This window comes from Monodon monoceros, unplaced genomic scaffold, assembly GCF_005190385.1.
Source record: "Monodon monoceros isolate NGI ecotype Baffin Bay Population unplaced genomic scaffold, NGI_Narwhal_1 Super_Scaffold_21, whole genome shotgun sequence".
NCBI lineage: Eukaryota > Metazoa > Chordata > Mammalia > Artiodactyla > Monodontidae > Monodon > Monodon monoceros.
The window spans coordinates 113,180,350-113,203,280 of record NW_021703778.1 but is presented as its reverse complement, the minus strand read 5'-3'; the positions used below and the strand labels follow the sequence as shown (position 1 = coordinate 113,203,280).

General features: G+C 35.4%; 1 protein-coding gene across 4 annotated transcripts in view; it reads right to left on the bottom strand.

Annotated features, from left to right (window-relative positions):
* Positions 1 to 22,931, bottom strand: part of MIPOL1 (mirror-image polydactyly 1) — a 322,300-nt gene that overhangs the window by 244,796 nt on the left and 54,573 nt on the right. For all 4 annotated transcript variants that reach the window (XM_029236546.1, XM_029236547.1, XM_029236545.1 and 1 more), the window contains one exon: positions 2,670 to 2,748. In XM_029236546.1, coding sequence (XP_029092379.1) covers positions 2,670 to 2,688 — 19 coding nt within the window. In that variant the 5' untranslated portion in view covers positions 2,689 to 2,748. The remainder of the gene's footprint in view (positions 1 to 2,669; positions 2,749 to 22,931) is intronic.

The following is a 22,931-nucleotide window of genomic DNA, read 5'->3' as shown; positions in this document are numbered from 1 at the left end:
TTATAATGAAACTTCTAAGATGATGCAAAGTGTAATAAAAGTTTTTAATTAGCTCCATTTCCTTAAAAAAATAAGATAACTTTAAATAAAAATAACTATTTACAAGAACAGCCTATGAATATTTGTAAGATAGAGCTTTGAAGTAATCTGTGCTTTATGAAAAATCCCATATCAAAGAAATAACCATGTGAGATTTTACTGTTTAAACGTATCAGTTATCACAAAACTAAAAGATACTACATTTACCTGTTTAACTTTATTCGTTAATAATGTTTCATTAATAGGCCCTTTATATAAAGGAATGTCTTATTCCTATTTCCAATGTTCAAAAAACTGTCTGTAAAAATGCAAATTTTCTTAATGATGTTTCAGTCACGTCTGTGCCTCCTGCAAACTATTTATGCATCTCTTTAGCCCTAAAACCTTCCTTTCCAAAAGTGTCCTAGAGCTTCAGCAGCTCCGTTCCTTAACATCTTTCCTGGTTATTTTACATTTATGAGAAGTATTTCCTCTATAGCCCCTATTCTTTAGATATATTAAAAATAATTCCTTTGGCTCCTTAAAGATCCTTTTGTCTATAATGTGAACGACATGGCTTTCATAGCAATGTGGCCTCTGAATAGGGAACATAAGCTACAGGGGCATCATTATTTACTTCCTCTTTTCTTATTTTGTACATATATTGAGTAAGAACCGCTCTGAGTTCTTCAAAAGAAGAGTGTTTGCTTGCTTATTTGCATAAATGAGTAAAAACAACTAAAACAAATCAGTTTTCGGCTTCACACCAATACATCCTTATCACAAACTTGAATATAAAGAGAGTAGACTAAAATTAAGTGCCACAAAATCCATTCACTAAAGCTATTAACTTTGCATTAAAAACCTTTAACTACGTTACTCAGGTATTACTTGCTATTCCTTTATACACAATGCAATCAGTTACCTGGATTCTAAACTCATAACAAGTAGCCTAGAATCACAAATAAGAGGAGAAATGCTGCTAATGGTAGGCATAAACGACAAGAAAATTTATAACAGCGTAGAAATCAAAAACAAATGCAGAAATCAAAAAAGGTATACTCAGTATAGCATCTTTCTATTCCTCAAAAGAATGTGTAGCTATTAACTGATTTAGTTTAATGATGATACAACAGTTCCCCAAAATGGCCTTTAATCTTCTGAAAAAGGTAACAGTGTGGTTGATAAATGGTAAAGAAAGAGCCCTGTTGAAGGAGGGGGAATCAAAAGAGAGAGATGTATGCAATGTTTTGGTAATAATTCTATTTTTTTTTAAGTTAGAGGAAATAAAAACGATGAACATAAAGGCCAAAGTCTTCAATTATATGTAATACTATATTCAGAATGATTTGTTTTCCAAGTATTTCAGATTTGCAACTGTATCCAGATTTAGTGTAAAAGACTTCAATTAAAAACCTAACATTTTTTAAACCTCTGTCTTTATGGCCCTCTCTCTACCTTGCTCTATACGTAGATAGATGTGTTCTACTTACTTACCTACCTACCCATATATCCATCCATCCCTCCTTCCACCCAACCACCATTTCTCCCTTTTTCAGGCCATCTCTCAGTCTGCCTGTCTTTCAAACTGTATTTCTGTCTGACTGTTCTCTCCCTCTGCCTGTGCATATCTGTGTGCATCCTTTTCTCTGTTTCTCTCCTTGTCTCTGACTCTGTTTTCATGTCTCTGTCTCTGTTTCGAAGTACCTTTTTCTGCCTCCCTCTGCACATCTCTGCAAGTCTCTGTGGCCCTGACTCTCCAGGGAGAGTCCCCCTCTGACTCCGTTTCTTTGTGGGTGTCTCCGGGTGTGTCTTTTGGTGTGCATGTGTCTCCACATGTGTCTCTGTGCCTGTATGTGTCTTGGTCTGTTTCTCTGTGTATGTGTCTCCATCTCCATATATGTTTGTCTCTCTCTGTATATGTGTGTATCTTCCATGTCTCTTTAGCTTTGTGTCTCTTATCTCTGTGTGTCTCTTTCTGTGTATCTGCATGTACACCTGTGCCCCTCTCTCTCAGTGTGTCTCTTCCCCCTCTCCCTCTCCCTCTCCCTCCCTCTCTCTCTCTCTCTCTCTCACTCACTGTATGTCTCTGTCTCCTTCTCACCATGTTTCTCTCACTCTGGTAACTCTCCTTCTCTGTGAGTCTCAATATGTGTGTCTCCTTCTGTGTGTATCTATGCATGTGTGTCTTTCTCTGTGTGTGTGCCTCTGTATATGTGTCTGTGTCTTTCTCATTGAGTTTAGTATCTCCCTCCTATGTCTGTGTGTCCTTTCTGTTTGTGTTTCTTTCTCTGAGTATACCTCTCTGTATTCATTTCTCTACCATTCATTCTCTCAATCTCCTCTATCACTTTGTGTGTGTTTCTCTCTCCCTGTGTGTCTGATTTCCTTTTTTCTCTCAATATCTCTTGCTCTGTGCGTGTCCCTTTCTCTGTGTGTGCATGTCTCTTTCTCCATGTGTCTTTGTGTCCCTTTTGCAGAATGTGGGTCTCTTTGTGTGTGCCTCCTTCCTTGCATGTGTGTGTGCATGCGTGTGCACTTGTGCTTGTCTGCCTCTGTCTAATATATTGGTTAGAACAAACACACTTCATTCAGTGCCTTAAACAAGCACAACACCTGGGGTTTGGTAATAATACCTTAAAAGTCCTTACCTTTTGACCAGTTGTCCATTTGTACTCCCGTTCCTGTTTGCTCTGGCAATGTCTCTGGTTTCTGCGCCAAGATTTGAAGCTAAAATAAAGCCAACTCTATATAAATAAACTTAAAACAATATATCAGAACACACCTAAACCTTACCTTTGTTTAACAGAGAATTTACAGGATAAATGGTTTTCTAAAACATTTATAATAGGACAATTAACTGTGTATTTCAACACGTGAAATTAAATCTTTTTTCTCAGAAAAAAGTTCTTTCATTCACACCTATATTTTAGTAAATACAGTTCAGGTTAAGCTTCTAGACATTCTTGCTGCTTTGGTTAGGGAACCATTTAATTTATTTAACTTAAGTCTTTCCAACTACAATTTCAACAATTAAAAAAAATAAAAAATTTACTCTATTTGTCAAATTTCAGATTTATTGATTTGAATGCATATTTTCATATAAAACATTTCACACTTGTAAAAGTAATTTTAAATGCTATTCTAATTTTTTAAAAGATTATCATTAACTTGTGGAGTTACTGATTTTTCTCTCTTGCATTTGTTTTCATAATAAATATCATAAAAACTATGCAAGTTTTTTTTTTTGCATGCTTTTAAGGAGAATAAAATTAGATTTACCTCACAGCTAGAACTCTGTGTTCTTTAAAAAGTCCTCAAATAAAGCTGTAGTAAGCTTCTCCTTTCCAATTTTCTCTAAATATGTTGATCTGGAGTTGGCAATCTTTTTCTAAGTTCCTCATTTACTTTTGGATTAGTTGAAAATATAGGAAGTTATTAATATCAAAGAAATATGCTCCAGTCAACGAAGCCACTTCTCTCCATATTGCCCAAAAAGGTTAATAATAATTGCGGTCTTTTAATAAGAGATTCATATAGCAAGACATGTAGAAAATACAGCCTTTAATAACCTCTGGAGTATTTTAAAACATGTCTTACAGGTCTTAATGTGCTTAGTAATATACTATTTAAAACCATAATTTTATCCCTCTTCAATATACAGTCACTCTTCCTCATCATTTACCCAGCTAATGAATGCCAGCAATTAGTAAAATGTAATCCCATTGCACAATCATTTTAATGCTTTTAGCACTCAGAAAAGTAAACACCAAATTAATACTGCTCAAGCCATATCAGATCCTAGTTGGAAGCAAGCAATTATAGTTCATCTCCTCAGGTGTAATTAAATGATTGGAATGATTTAGTTCCATAAATGCAAGTTAATTCATAAGCAAGCAACAAATATACTGGGAGTAATTACAAGAAACATTGACAGTCTAAGCAGGGCTAATTCTTTTATGAAACTGATATAGTAAAATGCTGCCCTCTCCTGGGCATATAAGTGAATATTTCAGAGCCAAAAACAAAACATGTCCCCCTAACCCAAAACCTAACTTTTAAAAAGACACTAAAAAAACAAACAAAAAAAAACAATAAATCAATTTATCAATTTGATTTCATTCCTTATACAAAAAATTTTAATTTATAGCTTACTATGATAATTTCTACACACCCTAGTAATTAATGCTTTTTCCATTCAAGTTCTGAATATGAGTCCCAAAACATACCTGGCAATTATTATAAATCTAATGAAACTAAATCATTCATATATAGCACTGACTGCAAGTGAAACTTCTAGTACCCTCTTATACTGCAAGACCAATACCTATATTCTTTCACTGGTAAACCCTAACTGGCATGTTAGAGATAATAACTAAGCTATGCTTTTGTAAGTACTAAAATTTGTAAGAAAAATAATCTCTGACGAATGTAAAACAAAATACTCGGTATTATTGTAATTATACAAAATGGTCTAAAACTAATTGTTTTTAAGGAACTCCAATAACAAAAATAAAAACTAGAGCACAGGTATAGTATCATTACAAGCACGTTTTAAAACATAAAGGGGAGCAGGTAGTACACAAAATAAAACACACCCCAGTTTTACTTAAGCCATTCCCCACTTTTTACTTTCTTAGGCTAACATTCAAAACAAATTTACTTGAACACTACTCGATGCTTATTAACTAAACTTATACAAACTTTCAGAAACGTATTTATTATACATTTGAGTTATGCTATAATCAGTAAGTCTGTATTAACACATATGTATTTGTAGCACTAAACCTATTCAGAATCATCCCTTTAACTTTCTGCAAAATTGAACATATTCTCAAGTATTACCAATAGCACAACAAATGTTTAATTCTCCAATAAATACAAAAGATACTTGCAGAGGATAATGTTTAACATACCAATATTTTTTAGTGGGGGAGGGAACATTATTCTAAGTCACGGCCTATGCAAGCTATAAAAATAAAATAAAACAAAATATTAAACAGTCTTGCCACTAAGTTTAAAATGTACAGCACATTTGCTTTGCCCTTGATGTCATAGTCTTATTTTTCAATTCATATCTTGTACACTGTAAGTTAATTGCTTTTGGAAAGTACTTATTATTCATGTAAAAATTAATGTGCCAATGTGTTTAAATCCTCTTAAATGACCATTCATGCATCTTTCTTCTTTAAGTACCAATGAAATCTGTCAAAAGACATCAATGCAAAATGGTCTTAAAGAGAGTTCTAATAGAGATTTTTTCTGCTAACACAAGATTTTCATATTCACCAACTTTACTTAAATTCCATTAATTTTTTAAGCTACTTTTAATAAATTCACCAAGTAAAATTTTTAGGCCCCGAAGTCTGTCATTTGTGTTCCAGCTGACATTATGAATATTAATAACAGTGTTATCCTGATTAAATAGGCTTCATATGAAATCCCTGTGAATCCTATAGCTCAGACATCTCATTTTTCCAACTCTTTATGAATTTGGATTCTGACATTAAACTGTAAAAATCTTAAAAAACAGATTTAATGGCACATTTGCATATTGTCAAGCAAAAATTAGATGTTCTAATGATTCAATTAATTACAACTTACTTATCTATATATTGTAATAGGACTAGAAGATTTTTGTAAACATCAACATATTTTACACATCTACTCATTATAGGACAAAGGATTAAGACTATTAAAATACTGATTCCTTTCTTTACACTCACCTTAAATATCTGATATCAAGAACTTTTCAATCAAAAATTATATATTCACATTAAAACCAGTGGGATGATTTTTATAGTAGACATCAGATAAACTAGGCTTCTTAAAGTGCTAAATCATTGTATCACAGACAAAATATGTTAATTGCTTTATCATTATTAATGTCACCAGGTTCAAGCAGCTAAATAAACTTCGTTTTTGTGTTAGAAAAAATTACCCATGTTAAAAAAGAAAAATAAAATCTTTACTATAACAGACAGAACATACCATATCAGCATCTGTTAAACTAAAATCTTCTCCATCACAGATTCCTGACCTCATTCCTCCAAGTTGTTTTTAGTTCTCAGAAGAAGTGAAAAAAGGAGAAATTAATAGCCAGGGAAACCACATACCCCCTTCTCTCTGTAAATATACTGGAATCTGAATATATCTACCTAAATTTCCTACTTTCACCCTATCGAAAAACAGAGATTGAAAAAAATTAAACAAACATATCTCTATGCTCTCAAACGGGACTTGACTCTCCTTGTTTACTCAGCAGTAAAATACTTGATGAAACAAAATTTGTTCTTTGACTAGTCTAAAATTTCTAATCTGCCTAAAAATTTATAAGTAATTCTGACATTTATCCTTCAAAATTAAACAATCCTTCTTTGATAGAAAGGCACTTAAAGAAGGAATTTCATTCCCCACTGTAACAACACCCAGGATTTTTAAAAACTTATTTTAAATAGGAGATACCCTTCTACCTTACTCCACAAAAGCCACACATGGGCAAGGTGATCAGCTGACTTTGTTTAATGGTGTTTTTTTTCATAATGCCTCCTTAGTTAATCTCAAATTTGTGTAATGTGAATCCAAAGCGTCAAACTAGGAATCATTTATAATACTGCCTCATATCCAACTATATGTAACTCCAATTATATCTAACTATAACCATGTCAAATTTTGGATTTTCTAGATTGAGAAATGTTGATAATTTCTGCAATGGAATGGTTTCATTAAATGGCCAAAGGAGAGCACTGTTTCTGAGAGCCAGATATTTTAACATATAACTCAACATATATAACATATGCATATTTTCTACTGCTGGATTTTCATCTTAGGAGACAAAAGTCTCTCAAATAGCCACAGTTCCTGGCACATTCTCTCACAAAAAGAATTCCTTTCACATCACAGCCCACTCCCTACCAAGCTCCAGACAACCCAAGTTCCCCACAGCCTGGAAAAGCAAGAAAAGGTTTAGGGAGAAAGGATAAAAGTAGCCCCATGCAATAGTTATCAAAATTTTAAATACATATACTATTTGACCCCTCCACTACTAAAAGTCTTTTCAAAATATGTAGAACATATTTGTATGTACAAAGATACACACTGAAGCAGTATTTATTTGTATGAGAAAATACTCATGCTTTAGTCATACTGAACTTCTTTCTGTTCTTGAACTCACCAAGCTTATTCTTGCCTCAGAACCCTTACACTTACTATTCCCTCTGCCTAGAATTCTTTTCTCTAGATCTCTAAACCATTTTTTCTTATCATTTAGGCCTTGCTCAAATTCACCTCTTCAAAAAGGTATTGCCTGGCCATCCTATCTAAAGTAGAAACTCCTCTCTCACTCTCATCACATTACCTGTGCTACTACCTTCATGAAACCCATTCGTTTAGGTTTTATTTCATTGTTTTTGATATGTATCAGCCAACTATGCATAAGGAAATTACATTCAGACACAGCTCTTGCTTTTCTCTTTCATCTGTGTCCTTAGAAGGGTGTTTGGCATACAGTAAGTACTCAGTATGTATTTGATGGGCATACAGGTGGATAGGTAGATGTGGAAGATTCTCTCAACAAGTATTTGTTAAGCACCTATATATTATGTGTCAGTCAACTGTTCTAGGAGTTAAATATAAAATAAATAGGTAAGACAAATTAATTTCCTACCCAAAATAAATCTTTAGCTAAAACAATACACGTACAGAACATGGATAAATTAAAGACAGAAAAAAATGTAAAATTACACTTACATATGTAAATATACATGCTTGAATAGGATATACATAGGAAACTATTACCAGTGGTTACTCTGAATAAAGGGCCTAAAAGAGTTGAGGCAGGGAAACTGAGAGACTGAGGGAAAGAAGTATATCTGTTTCATTTTGTATCTATCTATCTGTATAATTTTATTTTTTTATGAAGTACATGTATTATTTTTAACTTAATGATCAAACATTTATTAATAACCTCGGAATTTAACAAGAAACTTTGAAGGAAGCCACATTACATCTAAGAGATTCAAAATGAATAGAAAGAAAGTAATCTTTATGACTCCCTTGAAACTTTGAAAAAATAATTATTGCCTAATTAACTTTTATAATTATACTTTGTTATGGCTGTTTGCTTGCTTGCTTGGTTTCTGAAGAGTGAAAAGTTCTAATTTAACTAATATATGGCAGAAATTTTTTAGAACAGCAAAGTTTAAAATGAATGAGTTTCCTGAGAATTAAGCATACATTTCTTAAAACAATCACACTGCTTTGTTCAATTAGGGACTATTACAATAGTCTTAGTGTTCGGGATTCTGATGTTTAAAAGTTTATAATAGAAATTACTATCAAAAAAGATGAACTACTTCCCATCATTTAAAATCATGGAAGGGCATCAAATTAAGGGGAAATAAATATTTAGTGTTTAAGATATATGGCTTTCAGGTTTTCAAAACCTGGAACACTGCATATACCAGATGGAACACTGCAATAGCTTTCAGCGCCAGTTACAAATGACACTTTGAGAATGAATCTGGTATTGCATGGCCTACTGATAAAATTTTAGAAAGCAAAACTTTAAAACTAGCGTTATTTTCAGAGGGTTAATGGGATACAGGATTTTCTAAAATATCCTGAAACGTTTTGCCCTAGGCCAAACTAAACTAAATCACTTAATCTAGCACAGAACAGAATATAAAAACAAAGTCATCTTATAGAATAGTTTCTCTAGGGAACAAACAGCCTGTTTTCTTAAGATTCATGTGATTGCCAAGTTCTGATGCAAGGACACACTCCTTCACACAAAGGCTTACATTTCCACACAACCAACTGAAGTTCTTGGCAAATCAACGGTAAAAAAGTATTAAGAGTAACTTAAATCGATCTGTAATGACAACTGGTATGAGCAGCCACTTGAAATCAAATAAAAGAACAGTTGTCAGAAAACGTCTTTCTAAAATAATCATATAAGTTCTTAAATAATTCATCATATTTCATAATGCTTACTAACAGACTTTATCAAAAAACTGTTTAATAATTCTCTATAGTTTATATAGTTAAATAATAAGTAGTAACAGGGACATTAACAAATAACATCAACATACTCCAATAACAAGTTATACTTTTGCATTTTGAATACTTTTTTTAGTATTAATTCTTTTCTTCTTTTATTGAAGTATAGGTGATTTACAATGTTGTGTTAGTTTGCATTTTGAATACTTAATAGCAGTTCATACATTGTATAATAAATATAATGTTTATCTATGCAATTGGCTAAAATTACAGTACCTAATCATTCCCAATGGACAGTGTGCTGTATGCAAACTATGCGTTTCACTTTTTAAATTGTACTGTTAAAGGCAACTTCTAGGTTGAAAAATACAATTACTAGAAACAAAATCTTTAAAGAAAGTACAACAAATGTTATGCTTGCAGCTCTAATTTCTTGTTCAATATCAAGAAAGTCACAGCCATCAGCTTCATTTATCTGACGACCTACTAAAGCTCATGTAACTTCTTAAGTAATGCTTTTTTTTTTTTTCCACTGTTGTGGCCTCTCCCGTTGCGGAGCACAGGCTCCAAAGGCACAGGCTCAGCGGCCATGGCTCACGGGTCCAGCGGCTCCGCGGCATGTGGGATTTTCCCGGACTGGGGCACGAACCCGCGTCCCCTGCATCAGCAGGCGGACTCTCAACCACTGCGCCACCAGGGAAGCCCAGGAAAGTTATTTTTAAAAAGTCTCAAGATGGCAAATCAACTGAGTTAAAAATATTACTTACAAAATTAATAGTAATACAACTGTACAGTGTTCCAAAGTGCTAAATTAAGCAATGTGTGCTGTTAATTTTTTAAGACATTTTCCAAAAGACAATGCTCTTTCATTTTAAAAAATAAGAATTTTATTTAAGAAATTCCATCTCTACGATGTGTTGATTTATACTATATTCATGATTATTGCAAAATGGCTGTATGAATAACCTGACATTTTACACTACTAACTGTATAAGAAAACCTTTTATAAACTGTGTAGAAAATAAAGAGAAACCAAAAACTGAAACTTAGCTAGTCATAAATATTAAAACTATTATAAAAGAGCAGTCAAACATTATAAGGCTTCTGGTGGAAGTAACACTAACTAATAATAACTAATAAAACATATTATCCTGGGGTAGGAGTTGTGGGTAGAGACTGGGGGAGGGAGGAGAGCAGGATTCACAGGGCAGGCAGAATATGGCGTGTAAATGAAACAAGATTAACTATCATGAACTATGAAGGATAACTGTTGAAGCTGGGTTATGAGTATGTAGGGGTTCATTATTCTGTTTCTCCACTCTTCTATGTTTGCAATTTTCCATAATAAATAGTTTAAAATACATATTATAAAATAAAAGAGTACATACACTATCATTTACTTTCACAGAACTAGCAATGAGTATTCCATTTTATAATAGAATGTTATCAAAATCTCATCAGTCTCATGTCTGATACATATATACGCACAACATATCACGCAACAAATATCGCACATCTTCCACGAATATATACACACACACCTCACACAGATTCTATATTGCATGTCATTTAGAGAAAAGCCTAAAAATTTCATCTTACTATGTAGGAACCGAAAAGAGAATATTATCTGCTGAGGGATATGTACTTTATTTATTAAAATGCTTTGGAATTACTCCCTGACCTTAAATTTAACAATTTCCTGAAAGTAAGACCTTATGTTACCAATGACCTAGTGCATATGGGAAACTGAATAGGTATACTCTGTCACCTTTAGCAAACATTCTCTTCACCAAGCCACTTAGAGGCCATCTGCTGAACCCTGAAGCAACATCCTAGTTAGTTACTGCTAGATTTGCAATGTAAGTAACCAAACTTATCATTTGTTGGAGCCATAACTATATGAATCTGAAATATTCCCTAATTTCATCTTAAAAGACATGTATTTCCATTGCTAGAGATGTTTTTCATCTGTAGAACAGTCATAGTTCTTTGTATATGCACAATAATTACCTCTTAGTTAACAAAGATGGTGATTTAGAAGATTCATAAGCAGAAATAGTGACAATGACTATACTACCATGTCTCAAAATTTCAACACCTTTCACCATTTAATAGGTAAGTCTATACTTGCTTGGACCAACAAATTTAGGTAAATTTTATACTTCTTCACAACGTTTAAAAATTATTTTAATAAATAACTCTTCATATCAGTGAAAGAAATAAGTTATGTCTGTAATCTTTCACTAAGGTGAAATGATACTTTGTCATAGGTCAGGTCCCACATTCATTTTCATTTTTATCTCTTCATTTTGAGGAACTGCAAATTCAGATCCCATTCCAGTTGAAATAATTAAGCATTTGCTGAAATGCCTCCTGAGAACTACCATTGCAAACTTTGAAATACTGACTAAAATATTTTAAAATATATTTTTAAAAACATAGATAAGCTCAAAAGGAAGAACAAGAAACACCCACATGTCAAAATCAAACCATAACAGAGAGTAGGACTTGAAGCCAAGTAGTCCACGAGAAGATTGAGACCAAATAGGCTTAAAGGTTAGGGTTCAACTATGCAGACTTTCCCCTTTTTCCAACCACCTGCTCAATCTCTGAGCCAGACACAAGGCACCCACCAAATTAGGTGGAAAAGTTAACTACCTAAGATCAAAAACAAAAGCCTTTGCCATGGTGGGGCAAGGAATCCAAACTTGTACTTAAGCCAATCAATTAATGTAAAACTGGTTAGCAACCTGAGATCATATAGTACAGCCAGAAATTTAAAAGGGGGGGGGGGAGGAAAAAAAAAGAAAGGGAGAAGTAGGTCATGAGCTAGATTCGTTTATAAGATAATTTCTTTTGAAAATAAACTCATAGCCACAAAAAACTATAACATATATGAAAGAATTTAACATAAGGAAAAGTAGTACAGGCATACAAAAGAGAGTGGTGGAGACTCATACTTGAACAACTAGAGAAAACTAGGCAACCTGAAATCAATCTTCAAAATAGGTATAATTTTTAAATTGCCAGATTGATAAATCGACACAACCCATAAATAAGAGCAGGCAGTTTTTACAGAAGCATAGCTTGATATAAAAATGAACCAAGTAGAAATCGTTTAGAAATAAGAAATGTTAATTGAGGTTGAAACTCTATAGATGAAGTAAAATCTAGAAAACAGTAGAGCACAGAATTAACGATTTGGAGGCAGAAGGGAAGAAATTCCTCATTATGCTGCACAGAATAATAGAGTTTAAAAATATGAAAAAGTAGGGGCTTCCCTGGTGGCGCAGTGGTTGAGAGTCCGCCTGCCGATGCAGGGGATGCGGGATCATGCCCTGATCCAGGAGGATCCCACATGCCTTGGAGTGGCTAGGCCCGTGAGCCATGGCCGCTGAGTCTGTGTGTCCGGAGCCTGTGCTCCGCAACGGGAGAAGCCACAACAGTGAGAGGCCCGCGTACCGCAAAAAAAAAAAAAAAAAAAAGAAAAAAGAAAAAGTAGTTAAGCAACATGGAAGATAAAATAAGATGCTCCAACATATGCCTAATAAGGGTTGGTTAGAGAAGGGGAGAACCATAAAAATAAAGGAAAAGCAAAATAATTATATGTACCCTAATTAGGACAGAAAATGTATCCCTGGAAAAGAGCAACTGAATCAGAGTAATACAGTATTAACATCACATAATTCCCATGGAGATGCAGTCCCAGCAACACATTCTGGCAATGATCTTTCATTTTCTTCAAATTTCCTGAAACTACTGCACATCTACATTGTTTTGTTAGCTACAAACCACAGTGATGCATATAATACCCTTCATAATACCAAGAGATGTTTGAAAATGCTAAACCTGTTGATCTTTATCCTCTGTTTCCTCAACCTTTCCATCAAGGCACAAGCAGTCACCAATATAACTGCATGTTAATATCCAGTGTGATACTATTTCTTCATTTTTTTATAGTCCAGCACTATCACTTGCACATCTCTTGTCACCAAGTTGGTCAAAGCTGTTTGCCAAAGATCAAAATAAATGGCAGAATGCAAAGCCATACTTAAAGGCTGAGAGCATATAGTACAGTCTGCAGTCTTAGTTCTCACAAGCTAAGATCATATTACAGCTCTTGGAGCATAGGAAAAATATGTATCAGCAATGTTCTACAAAGTTTTTCTTTATATACACAGAAATTAAAATAGGACTCAAAAAAAAAAAAAAATCACCTGGACCCACATCTACATTCTTTCTTAGGAAGCTAGTAGAGAATGTGCTCCACCAAAAAGTGGGAGTAAAGTATGAAAGAGGTGAAAAGAACACCCAAGGTCATGGTGAGAAAAATCACAGGATAATAGCTACACACCAGACATACAGAAAAACCATTCAAAGTTGACAGCATTAAGAAAACTCCAGGAGCAATTTGTTCAAGAAATAGGAGTTTGAGAAGAGTTTCAAATAAATGATAAGAGAGTCTGGGGTTGAATCAATAATAAATACACAGAAAACCAAGCAACAAGTAAATAAAATAGCAAAAAACTATGCAGGGGAGGGGGAAGGGAAAATAATCAAAATATACTACATGTATTAGTTGTGAATAGCATCTACATGACCATAATAATGTAAATGCTATATATTTTTTCTATACAAAATTATAATATAACTGTATTATAACAGAAAGTGAACATGTGTACTGGGGCAGAGGTATCGAAGAGACCTATATCCTTGTCTTAGTTACCAGGATCAGCTCTCCCAACTTTCACTCTTCCTTTCTATTTGGAAGAGGTTAACAGCTAAAAATTATACTTCCCAGTCTCTTTGTAGCTCATGGTCTGAACATAAAAAAAAAAAGTTCTACCAAGCAGATGTTCTCTAGCAAGATATGGAAGCAGAAAGTAAAGCAAACGTCATCTGTCTGCTTTCAGCATGTAAGGTCAGGCAGCTGTGATTGTTTCTGGCGGCAGAGACTCTGCAGTCTAATGTGGAGCATGAGCCTCCTAGGTAAGACAGCCACCTGTGGTGTCAGCGACAGCAACAGCTTTCTGGCTTCTAGATTGCAACAATATCACAACCCTGAACGATGGTCTAGAGATAGTCCCTGACTTCTGTTCCAGCACTTGGAATAATTTTGTAAGCTGTTAATTCCCTATATAAAGGACCTTTTGCTCGAAATACCTAGAGTTGTTGTTTTGGGTTTTTTTTTTTTTTTTGCTTTTTTTTGTTTTTTGTTTCTTCTGTCCTATAATGCAGCGGTCCCCAACCTTTTTGGCACCAGGGACTGGTTTCGTGAAAGATGAGTTTTCCATGGACTGGGGGAGGTGTATGGTTCAGGCAGTAATGTGAGCGATGGGGAGTGACAGATGAAGCTTCGCTCACTCGCTTGCCTGCCGCTCACCTCCTGCTGTGGGGCCCAGTTCCTAACAGGCCAAGGACTGGTACCAGTCTGGGGCCTGGGGGTTGGGGACCCCTGCTATAATGTGACTGATATCCTCCCCATCTTCGAAAGCAGTAAGTCCATTAATTACTAGGGTAATTAACCCAATAAAACTATAGGGTAAGGAGGATCAAGAAGCTGGCATATAAGCATCCTATACAGAAATATTTCAGATCTGATTCAAGATGGTGACATAGGAAAATCCTGAACTCACTTCCTCCCGTGGCCACAACAAAGCTACAAATACATGCGGAATAACTCTCCCTGAAAGGCAACTAAAAACTGGATGAACAGAGTCTCCATGACAAAGGGTAAAAGGACAATCTCGAGGCAGGTAGGAGAGGCAGAGATGGTCTCCCCAAGCAAAAAAACACACCCCAGCTTCAGCAATCCACAGACAGGGAAGACTACAAAGGTATGGTTATTTCCCCTGGGAGGGGAGGATTCAAGCTCCACATCAGGCACCCCAACCCCTAGATCCTGCACAAGAGAAAGAAGCCCCCAACAGCTGGCTTTGAAAACCAATGCAGAATATGCCCAGGAAAACTACAGAACTGCAGGAAATGGAAAACCTGCTCTAAAGGGCTTGAGCACAGACTCATACCACCCAAAAACCAACATGAAAACACCTGGTCGAAAAGCACATGGAATGAAGATAAAGGGATTCCACGCACTAATCTTGTAACGTCTGCTGGTGAGGCAGGAACAGTTGGGACACTCCCTGGCGTCTGAGATACTGGTGAGAATCACTTTTGTGATCTCAGGGGCTGGGGCCGGGCCTGGGGGGTGCCATTTTGAAATTCTCCCTCTAGCTTGTTAGTACCAGAGAGCACACCCTGTTGAGAGCCTTGCCCACCCCTGTCTCTGCTGGGTCTCACAGCCAGAAGGGTGACAACTGCACCGATCAGCTCACTGCAGCAGCCACCATGAGGCCCTGAAGCCAGCTCCAACCACCAACACTCCATACCAGCAGTCACAGCCCGCACATAAAAGAATGCAGAAATACAAAGAATCATAAGAGACTACTGTGAACAATTTACACCAATAAATTGGACAACTTAGAAGAAATGGATAAATTCTTAGAAACATATAATCTTCCAAGACTGAATCATGAAGAATCAGAAAATCTGAATAGACCAATTACTAGTAAGGAGATTGAAACCATAATCAAAAATCTCCCAAAAAACAAAAGCCCAAAACCAGATGGCTTCACTGGCAAATTCTACAAAACATTCAAAGAAGATTTAATACTTAACCTTTTCAAGCTCTTCCATCTGAAGAGGGAAATCTTCCAAACACATTTTATGAAACCAGCATTACCCTGATACCAAAACCAGACAAGGATACCACACAAAGAAAAAAATAAGAGGCTAACATCCTTGATGATCATCAGTGCAAAAATTCTGAACAAAATACTACCAAGCTGAATCCAACGGTACATTAAAATGATCATACACTACAATCAAGTGGGATTTATTCCAGGGAATCAAGGATGATTCAACATCTGCAAATCAATCTACATGATACATCACATTTTAAAAAATGAAAAATAAAAATCATGATTATCTTGATGGATGCAGAGAATGTATTTGACAAAATTCAACATCCATTTATGATAAAAATTCCCAACAAAGTGTGTATAGAGGGAACATACCTCAACATAATAAAGGCTATATATGACAAACCCACAGTTGAATGGTTAAAAACTGAAAGCTTTTCCTCTAAGACCAGGCACAAGATAAGGATGCTCACGCTCACCACTTTCATTCAACAGAGTATTAAACATACCTATCCACAGCAAACAGGCAAGAAAAAGAAATAAAACGCATCCAAATCAGAAAGAAAGAAGTAAAACTGTCACTATTTGCAGATGACATGATACTATATAGAGAAATTCATAAAGATTCCACCAAAAAAAAAACCCCAAAATGGTTAGAACTACTAAATGAATACAGTAAAGTTGCAGGATACAAAATCAATATACAGAAATCTGTGGAATTTCTATACACTAATAATAAACTATCAGAGAAGGCAAATTAAAAAAATCTCATTTGCAACTGCATCAAAAAGCCTAAAATACCTAGAAATAAATTTAACCAAGGAGATGAAAACCTGCACACTAAAAACTATAAGATATTGATGAAAGAAATTGAAGAAGACACAAAAAAATGGAGATATTCTGTACTGATGGACTGGAAGAATTAATATTGTTTAAATGTCCATACTTCCCAAAGCAATCTACAGATTCAATGCAATCCCTATCAAAATTCCAATGACATATTTAACAGAACTTGAACATATAATTCTAAAATTTGTATGGAACCACAAAAGATCCTGAATAGCCAAAACAATCTTGAGGAAGAACAACAAAACCGTAGGTATCACACTCTCTGACTTCAAACTACAGTTAATCCTTGAACAACTCAGGGGTTAGGAGTACTGACCCCCCATGCAGCTAAAACTAACATATAACCTACAGTCGGTCCTCCATATCCAAGGGTCTGCATCTTCAGATTCAACCAACTGTGGATACTGTAGTACTGTAGTATATTTTATTGAAAAAACTCTGTGTATAATGGACACACTCAGTTCAAATCCGTGTTGTCCAAGGATCATCTGTATACTACAAAGTAATCAACAGTATGGTTTGGGTGAAAAAACAGTACACAGATGAACGGAAAGCAACAGAGACCCCAGAAATAAAGCCATACATATATGGAAAATTAATCTACAACAAAGGAGCGAAGAACATACAGTGGAGAAAGGACAGTCTCCTAAATCAGTAGTTTGGGGAAACTGGACAGCCACATGTAAAAGAGTGAGACTAGAGCACTACCTTATGCCATATACAAATATTAACTCAAAAGGAATTAGACTTGAATGTAATACCTGAAATCACAAAATTCCTAATAGAAAACATAGGCAGTAATCTTACTGACATTGGCCTGAGGCAATGTTTTTGTGGCTCTAACCCCAAAGGCAAAGGGAAACAAAAGCAAAAATAAATAAATGGGACTACATCAAACTAAAAAGCTTCTACACAGCAAAGAAAACCATAATCAAAATGAGAAGGCAACCTACTGAATGGAAGAAGATATTTGTAAATTATAGATCCAGTAAAGGGTTAGTATCCACAATATATAAAAACAACAACAACAAAACAAACAACCTGATTTAAAAAGCAGGCAGTGGATCTGAGTAGACATTTTCCAGAGAAGACATACAGATGGGAAAATAAACAGAAAAGATGTTAGAAATCAATATTTATGAGGGAAATGCAAATCAAAACCAAAACGAGATATTATCTCACACCTGTTAGAATGGTTATTATTGAAAAGACAAGAAATAACAAAATGTTGGAGAAGATGTGGAGAAAAGGGAACCCTCATAATACTGCTGGTGGGACTGTAAATTGGTGCAGCCACTATGGAAAACAGTATGGAGATTCCTCAAAAAATTACAAATAGAACTACCGTATGACCCAGCTATTCTACTTATTTTAGATAATTTAGATAGTAACCATGACTCTTTCAACTATCACTTTCTTTTCAGCTGCTTGGATAAAATCATACATAAAATCCACCTAACTTGACCGAACCCATACAGTTTCACATTTTGTATTTACACTACAGTCCTGTTCATAATATATAGTTGAAAATTTTGAGTTGCAGTAAGCACATTAGTATTTTCACCACTACACTTTGGATTCAACTAAAACTTTCTTTACTTTAAAAATCAACTTCGAGATAAAATTTACATCATGTAAAAATGCATCCATTTCAAGTGTATACTTGATAAGTTTTGACAATTGTCTAAAATGGTTTAATAAAAAAAACCCACCATTAAAAAGTTGCTCATTGGGCTTCCGTGGTGACGCAGTGGTTAAGAATCCGCCTGCCAATGCAGGGGACGTGGGTTCGAGCCCTGGTCTGGGAAGATCCCACATGTCGCAGAGCAACTAAGCCCGAGCACCACAACAACTTGAGCCTGTGTTCTAGAGCCCGCGAGCCACAACTACTGAAGCCCGCGCAACTAGAGCCCATGCTCTGCACGCAACAAGAGAAGCCACCGCAATGAGAAGCCTGCGCACTGCAATGAAGAGTAGCCCCTGCTCACCGCAACTAGAGAAAGCCCACGCACAGCAACGAAGACCCAATGCAGCCATAAATAAATAAATAAATAAATAAATAAATAAATAAAAGTTGCTCATGCCCCTTTGCAATGAATCTAACCCACTTCCCAATCCTAGGCAACCATTAATATATGTTCCTTTACTATATAAATTTGATGCTACTTCTAGAGTTCTGTATAAATGGGCTCAAACAATGAACACTTGAGTAGTCCAGCTCCTTACTGTATGTGATTTTTCAAACTCAACCATAAGCAATTACAAAAGCTTTACCCTGCTGGCAGGTGTCACAGGAAGAAGCTGCCCTCCCCACATCAGACTTTGCACAACTAATGTATCTGCAGTCTCTAAAGTGAGTTGCAGTCAAAGACTCAGGCCCCCCAACCCCCCTGGCCAACTCTTACATATATCTGCATTCCTAGCCATTCAGAGGTCTCTTTATCTAGAGCCTCCTTCAGAAGCAGACCTCCTTAAGGCGGTGGGGAGGGGGAAGGACACTTTTCTAAACTTTGAGTCAGTAAACAGCACTTTCCCACTCCTAGTCCTTTTCTCTCTCCCTCCTTCCTGCACTTCCCCCAACCTAGGTCCAAAATAATGCAGCAACTTTTTGTTAAGGGTTCCCCAAGTAGTGAGATAACCCCCATGTTTGTGCTGATTCACCTGACCCTCAGGCTTCCCTGGTGGTCCAGTGGTTAAGACTCCAAGCTTCCACCACAGGGGGTAAGGGTTCGATCTCTAGTCAGGAACTAAGATCCCACATGCTGCAGGCTCGGCCAAAAAAGAAGTACTAACACCTGACCCTCAACTGGGTGCATCCACACATCCATGGGGGAAAAATGGAACAGCAGGGAGGTAGTGCTTTCTCTGGTTTAGCCTCTTGCTTATGCTATCATAGTAAGTGATTAAAGTCTTGACTATTAATTTCATTTTGACTTATTGTTTTAATCTTCAACTCTGACACCTGGCTGATCAGCTCTCTCCAGCTCAGCTGAGCCCTGACAATACTCTCCTGTATCTGAATTTTTTCATTGGGAATAGAGTTTATGAGATTCATGTATGTTGTTGTATAAAACAGTAGACTGTTCCTTTCTATTGCTCAGTAACATTCATTGTATTGTTTAAAGATACTGCAGTTTGTTTATCCATTCACCTGTTAATGAATATTTGTTTGTTCCTAGTTGTTTGCTATTCTGAATAAAACAGTAATGAATGTGCTGATACAAGCCTTTTTGCAGACATACATTTTTGATTCTCTTGGATAAATATCCAGAGTGGAATTGCTGGGTCATATTAACTTTATAAGAAACTGCCAAATTGTTTCCTCAAGTAGCTGCACCATTTTACACATCTACCAGCCACGTGTGAGTTCCAGATGCTCCACGAAATAGATACATATACACACATATGTATACATATATATTTTTATTATTTATTGTAGCTTTTATTAATCACTGTAGCTAATATTACAATATTACAGATTGTAATATTACAGCCTAGAACAGCCAAAACACAATATATTTTGCCTTATCAGGTTTTTTATATTGATATAATTGACATATGACATTAGTTTCAGGTGTACAATATGATTCAGTATTTGTATGTATTGCAACATCATCACCATAATAAGTCTAGTTAACATCCGTCACCATACATAGTTAACAAAAAATTTTTTTCTTGTGATGGTAACTTCTAAGATCTATTCTCTTAAGCAACTTTCAATTATGCAACACAGTATCACTAACTCGTGACCATGCTGTACATTACATCTCCATGATTTATTTCATTCTTTTTAATTTTAGTCATTTTCTTGTATATGCAGTTGTATCTCATGATCTTAATTTGCATAACCTGCTTAATGATAATATGCATTTTCAAATGCTTATTGGCCATTCACAGATTTTCTTGTGTGAAGTGTCTGCTCAACTCTTTTGCCTTTTTTTTTTTTGAGCTGCTTGTTCTATTAGTAAGTGGTTGGAGTTCTTTATATATTCTGAAAACAAGTCCTCTGTAAGATATATGTACTGCAAATATTTTCTCCCAGTCTGTGGTCTGCCTGTTCAATTACTCAATGGTGTCATTTGAGGAAATATTTTTATTTTAATGAAGTACAATTTACCACTATTTTTTTCTTTTGAGCTTAATATTTTTTGTGTTCTAAGAGATATTTACCAATCCCAAGATCACAGCAATTTTCTTTTATGTTTTCTCCCACAAGTTTTGCAATTTTAGGCTTCACATTTAGATCAATGTTTCATTTCAAATTTTGTATATGGTTATGAGGCAAGGGTCAATGTTCATTTTTTTCCCCCATAAAGATATACAGTTATTCCAGCACCATTTGGTGAAAAGATTAACTTTTCTCCATTGAGTTACCTTGGCACCCATACTGAAGATGAGTTGACTATATATGTGTGGGTCTCATGTTTGGGCTCTTATTGTGTTCCATGTCTACCCTTTCAATAATACCAATCCATCTTCATTGCATGAGCTTTGCAGTGAGTCTTGAAATTAGGTAGTATAAGTCCTACAATTTTATTATTCTTTTAAAATATTACATTCTAGGCCCTGAGCATTTCCACATAAGTACTGGCATGGGCTTGTATCAGTAAATTTCTTTTTAAAAAGCATGCTGGAGTTTTGATGGAGATAGATGAATTAAGAAAGAATTAAAAGCTTAACCGTCCAATCCATGAACACGGTACACCTCTTATTTGGTCTTCTTTAATTTCTCTCAATGTTTCATAGTTTTCAGTGTAAAGGTCTTGCACATACTTTATATAGGTTACTCCAAGTATTTAATGTTTTATAATGCTACTGTAAATGTAATTGTTTTGTTTTTCAACGTTCTTAGCTAAACATAGAAATACAGTTGATTTTTTTTTTTTTTTTTTGCTGTACGCGGGCCTCTCACTGTTGTGGCCTCTCCCATTGCGGAGCACAGGCTCCGGACGCGCAGGCTCAGCGGCCATGGCTCACGGGCCCAGCTGCTCTGCGGCATGTGGGATCTTCCCGAAACGGGGCACGAACCCGTGTCCCCTGCATCGGCAGGCGGACTCTCAACCACTGCACCACCAGGGAAGCCCTACAGTTGATTTTTTTTTATATGAACTTTGAATCTTAAAACCTCACTAAATTCAGTTATAAGTTCTGCTCATTTTATTTTAGAGGCTTTAGGATTTTCTACATATAGAATCATGTTCTTTGGTAAGAAAGACATTTTTACTTCTTTGTTCACAGTCCATATGCCTTTATTTCTACAAAGCCAAGTAATTAAGACAGTGTGGTACTGGTGCAAGGATATAGAAATAGACCAATGGAATAAAGAGTTCACAAACAGACCCTCACACACACATGCATACACACCTGATTTATGGCGAATGATCCACTGCAGTGAGGAAAAGTTGGTCTTTTCAATAAATGATGCAGCATCAACTGGATATCCATATAAAAAAAAATTACGCCCCATTCCTACTTTGTATCATACTGAAAACTTAATCTGAGCTAGATGATAGATCTAAAAGTTGAACCTAAAGCCATCAAGCTTCTAGAAGAAAACTAAGGAAGACTATCTTATTGACCTTGGGATGGACAAAGATTTCTTAAAAGGGATACATTAAACACTAACTATAAAAGATTGACAAATTGGACTTTATTAAAATTAAGATTTTATGTTCATAAAAAAATGCCATTATGAGAATGAAAAGGCAAGCAAGAGACTGGAAGAAGATATTTGCAACATGTTTAACTGGTAAAAGACTCATATTCAAAAATTATTTTAAAAATGATTTTAAATTCAGTAAATTTACAAATCTATACAAGAAAGACAACATAACTTTTTTTAAATGGGAAAATAAACTTCCATTTGACAAAAGAGTTAAAAAAAAAGGCTAATAAACATGTAAGAGGATCCCCAGAGTCATTGGTCATCAGAGAAGTATAATTAAAGACACATTACACATATACCAGTGTGGCTACAACTAAAAGTTCTGACAAGGCAAACTGGTGGAAAAGATGTGAAACAACAGAAATTCTTGCATTCTATCTTATTCATATGATATAAATTCTGGCTGAAAAAACTTAACTAAAACTCAAGCTCTGATCCAATCTAGAAAACTCTGGAAAATGATGTGTGCCAGAAACATCAAAGACATCCTTAATCTTTGAAAAATAATTTAGTATCCCTTATGACCTCTCCCTAGACAGACAACCCAGACTAGTGGGACTATTTGAGTTTTGGCAAAGCCACATCTTCCACCTAAGGATGCTGCTAAGCCTATTAATAAAGTCAAGACAAAGAAATCTGAATTTGAATAGGGCCCTAAGCCAAAATAACCAATAAAAGATTTACAAAGGATTGTCTCC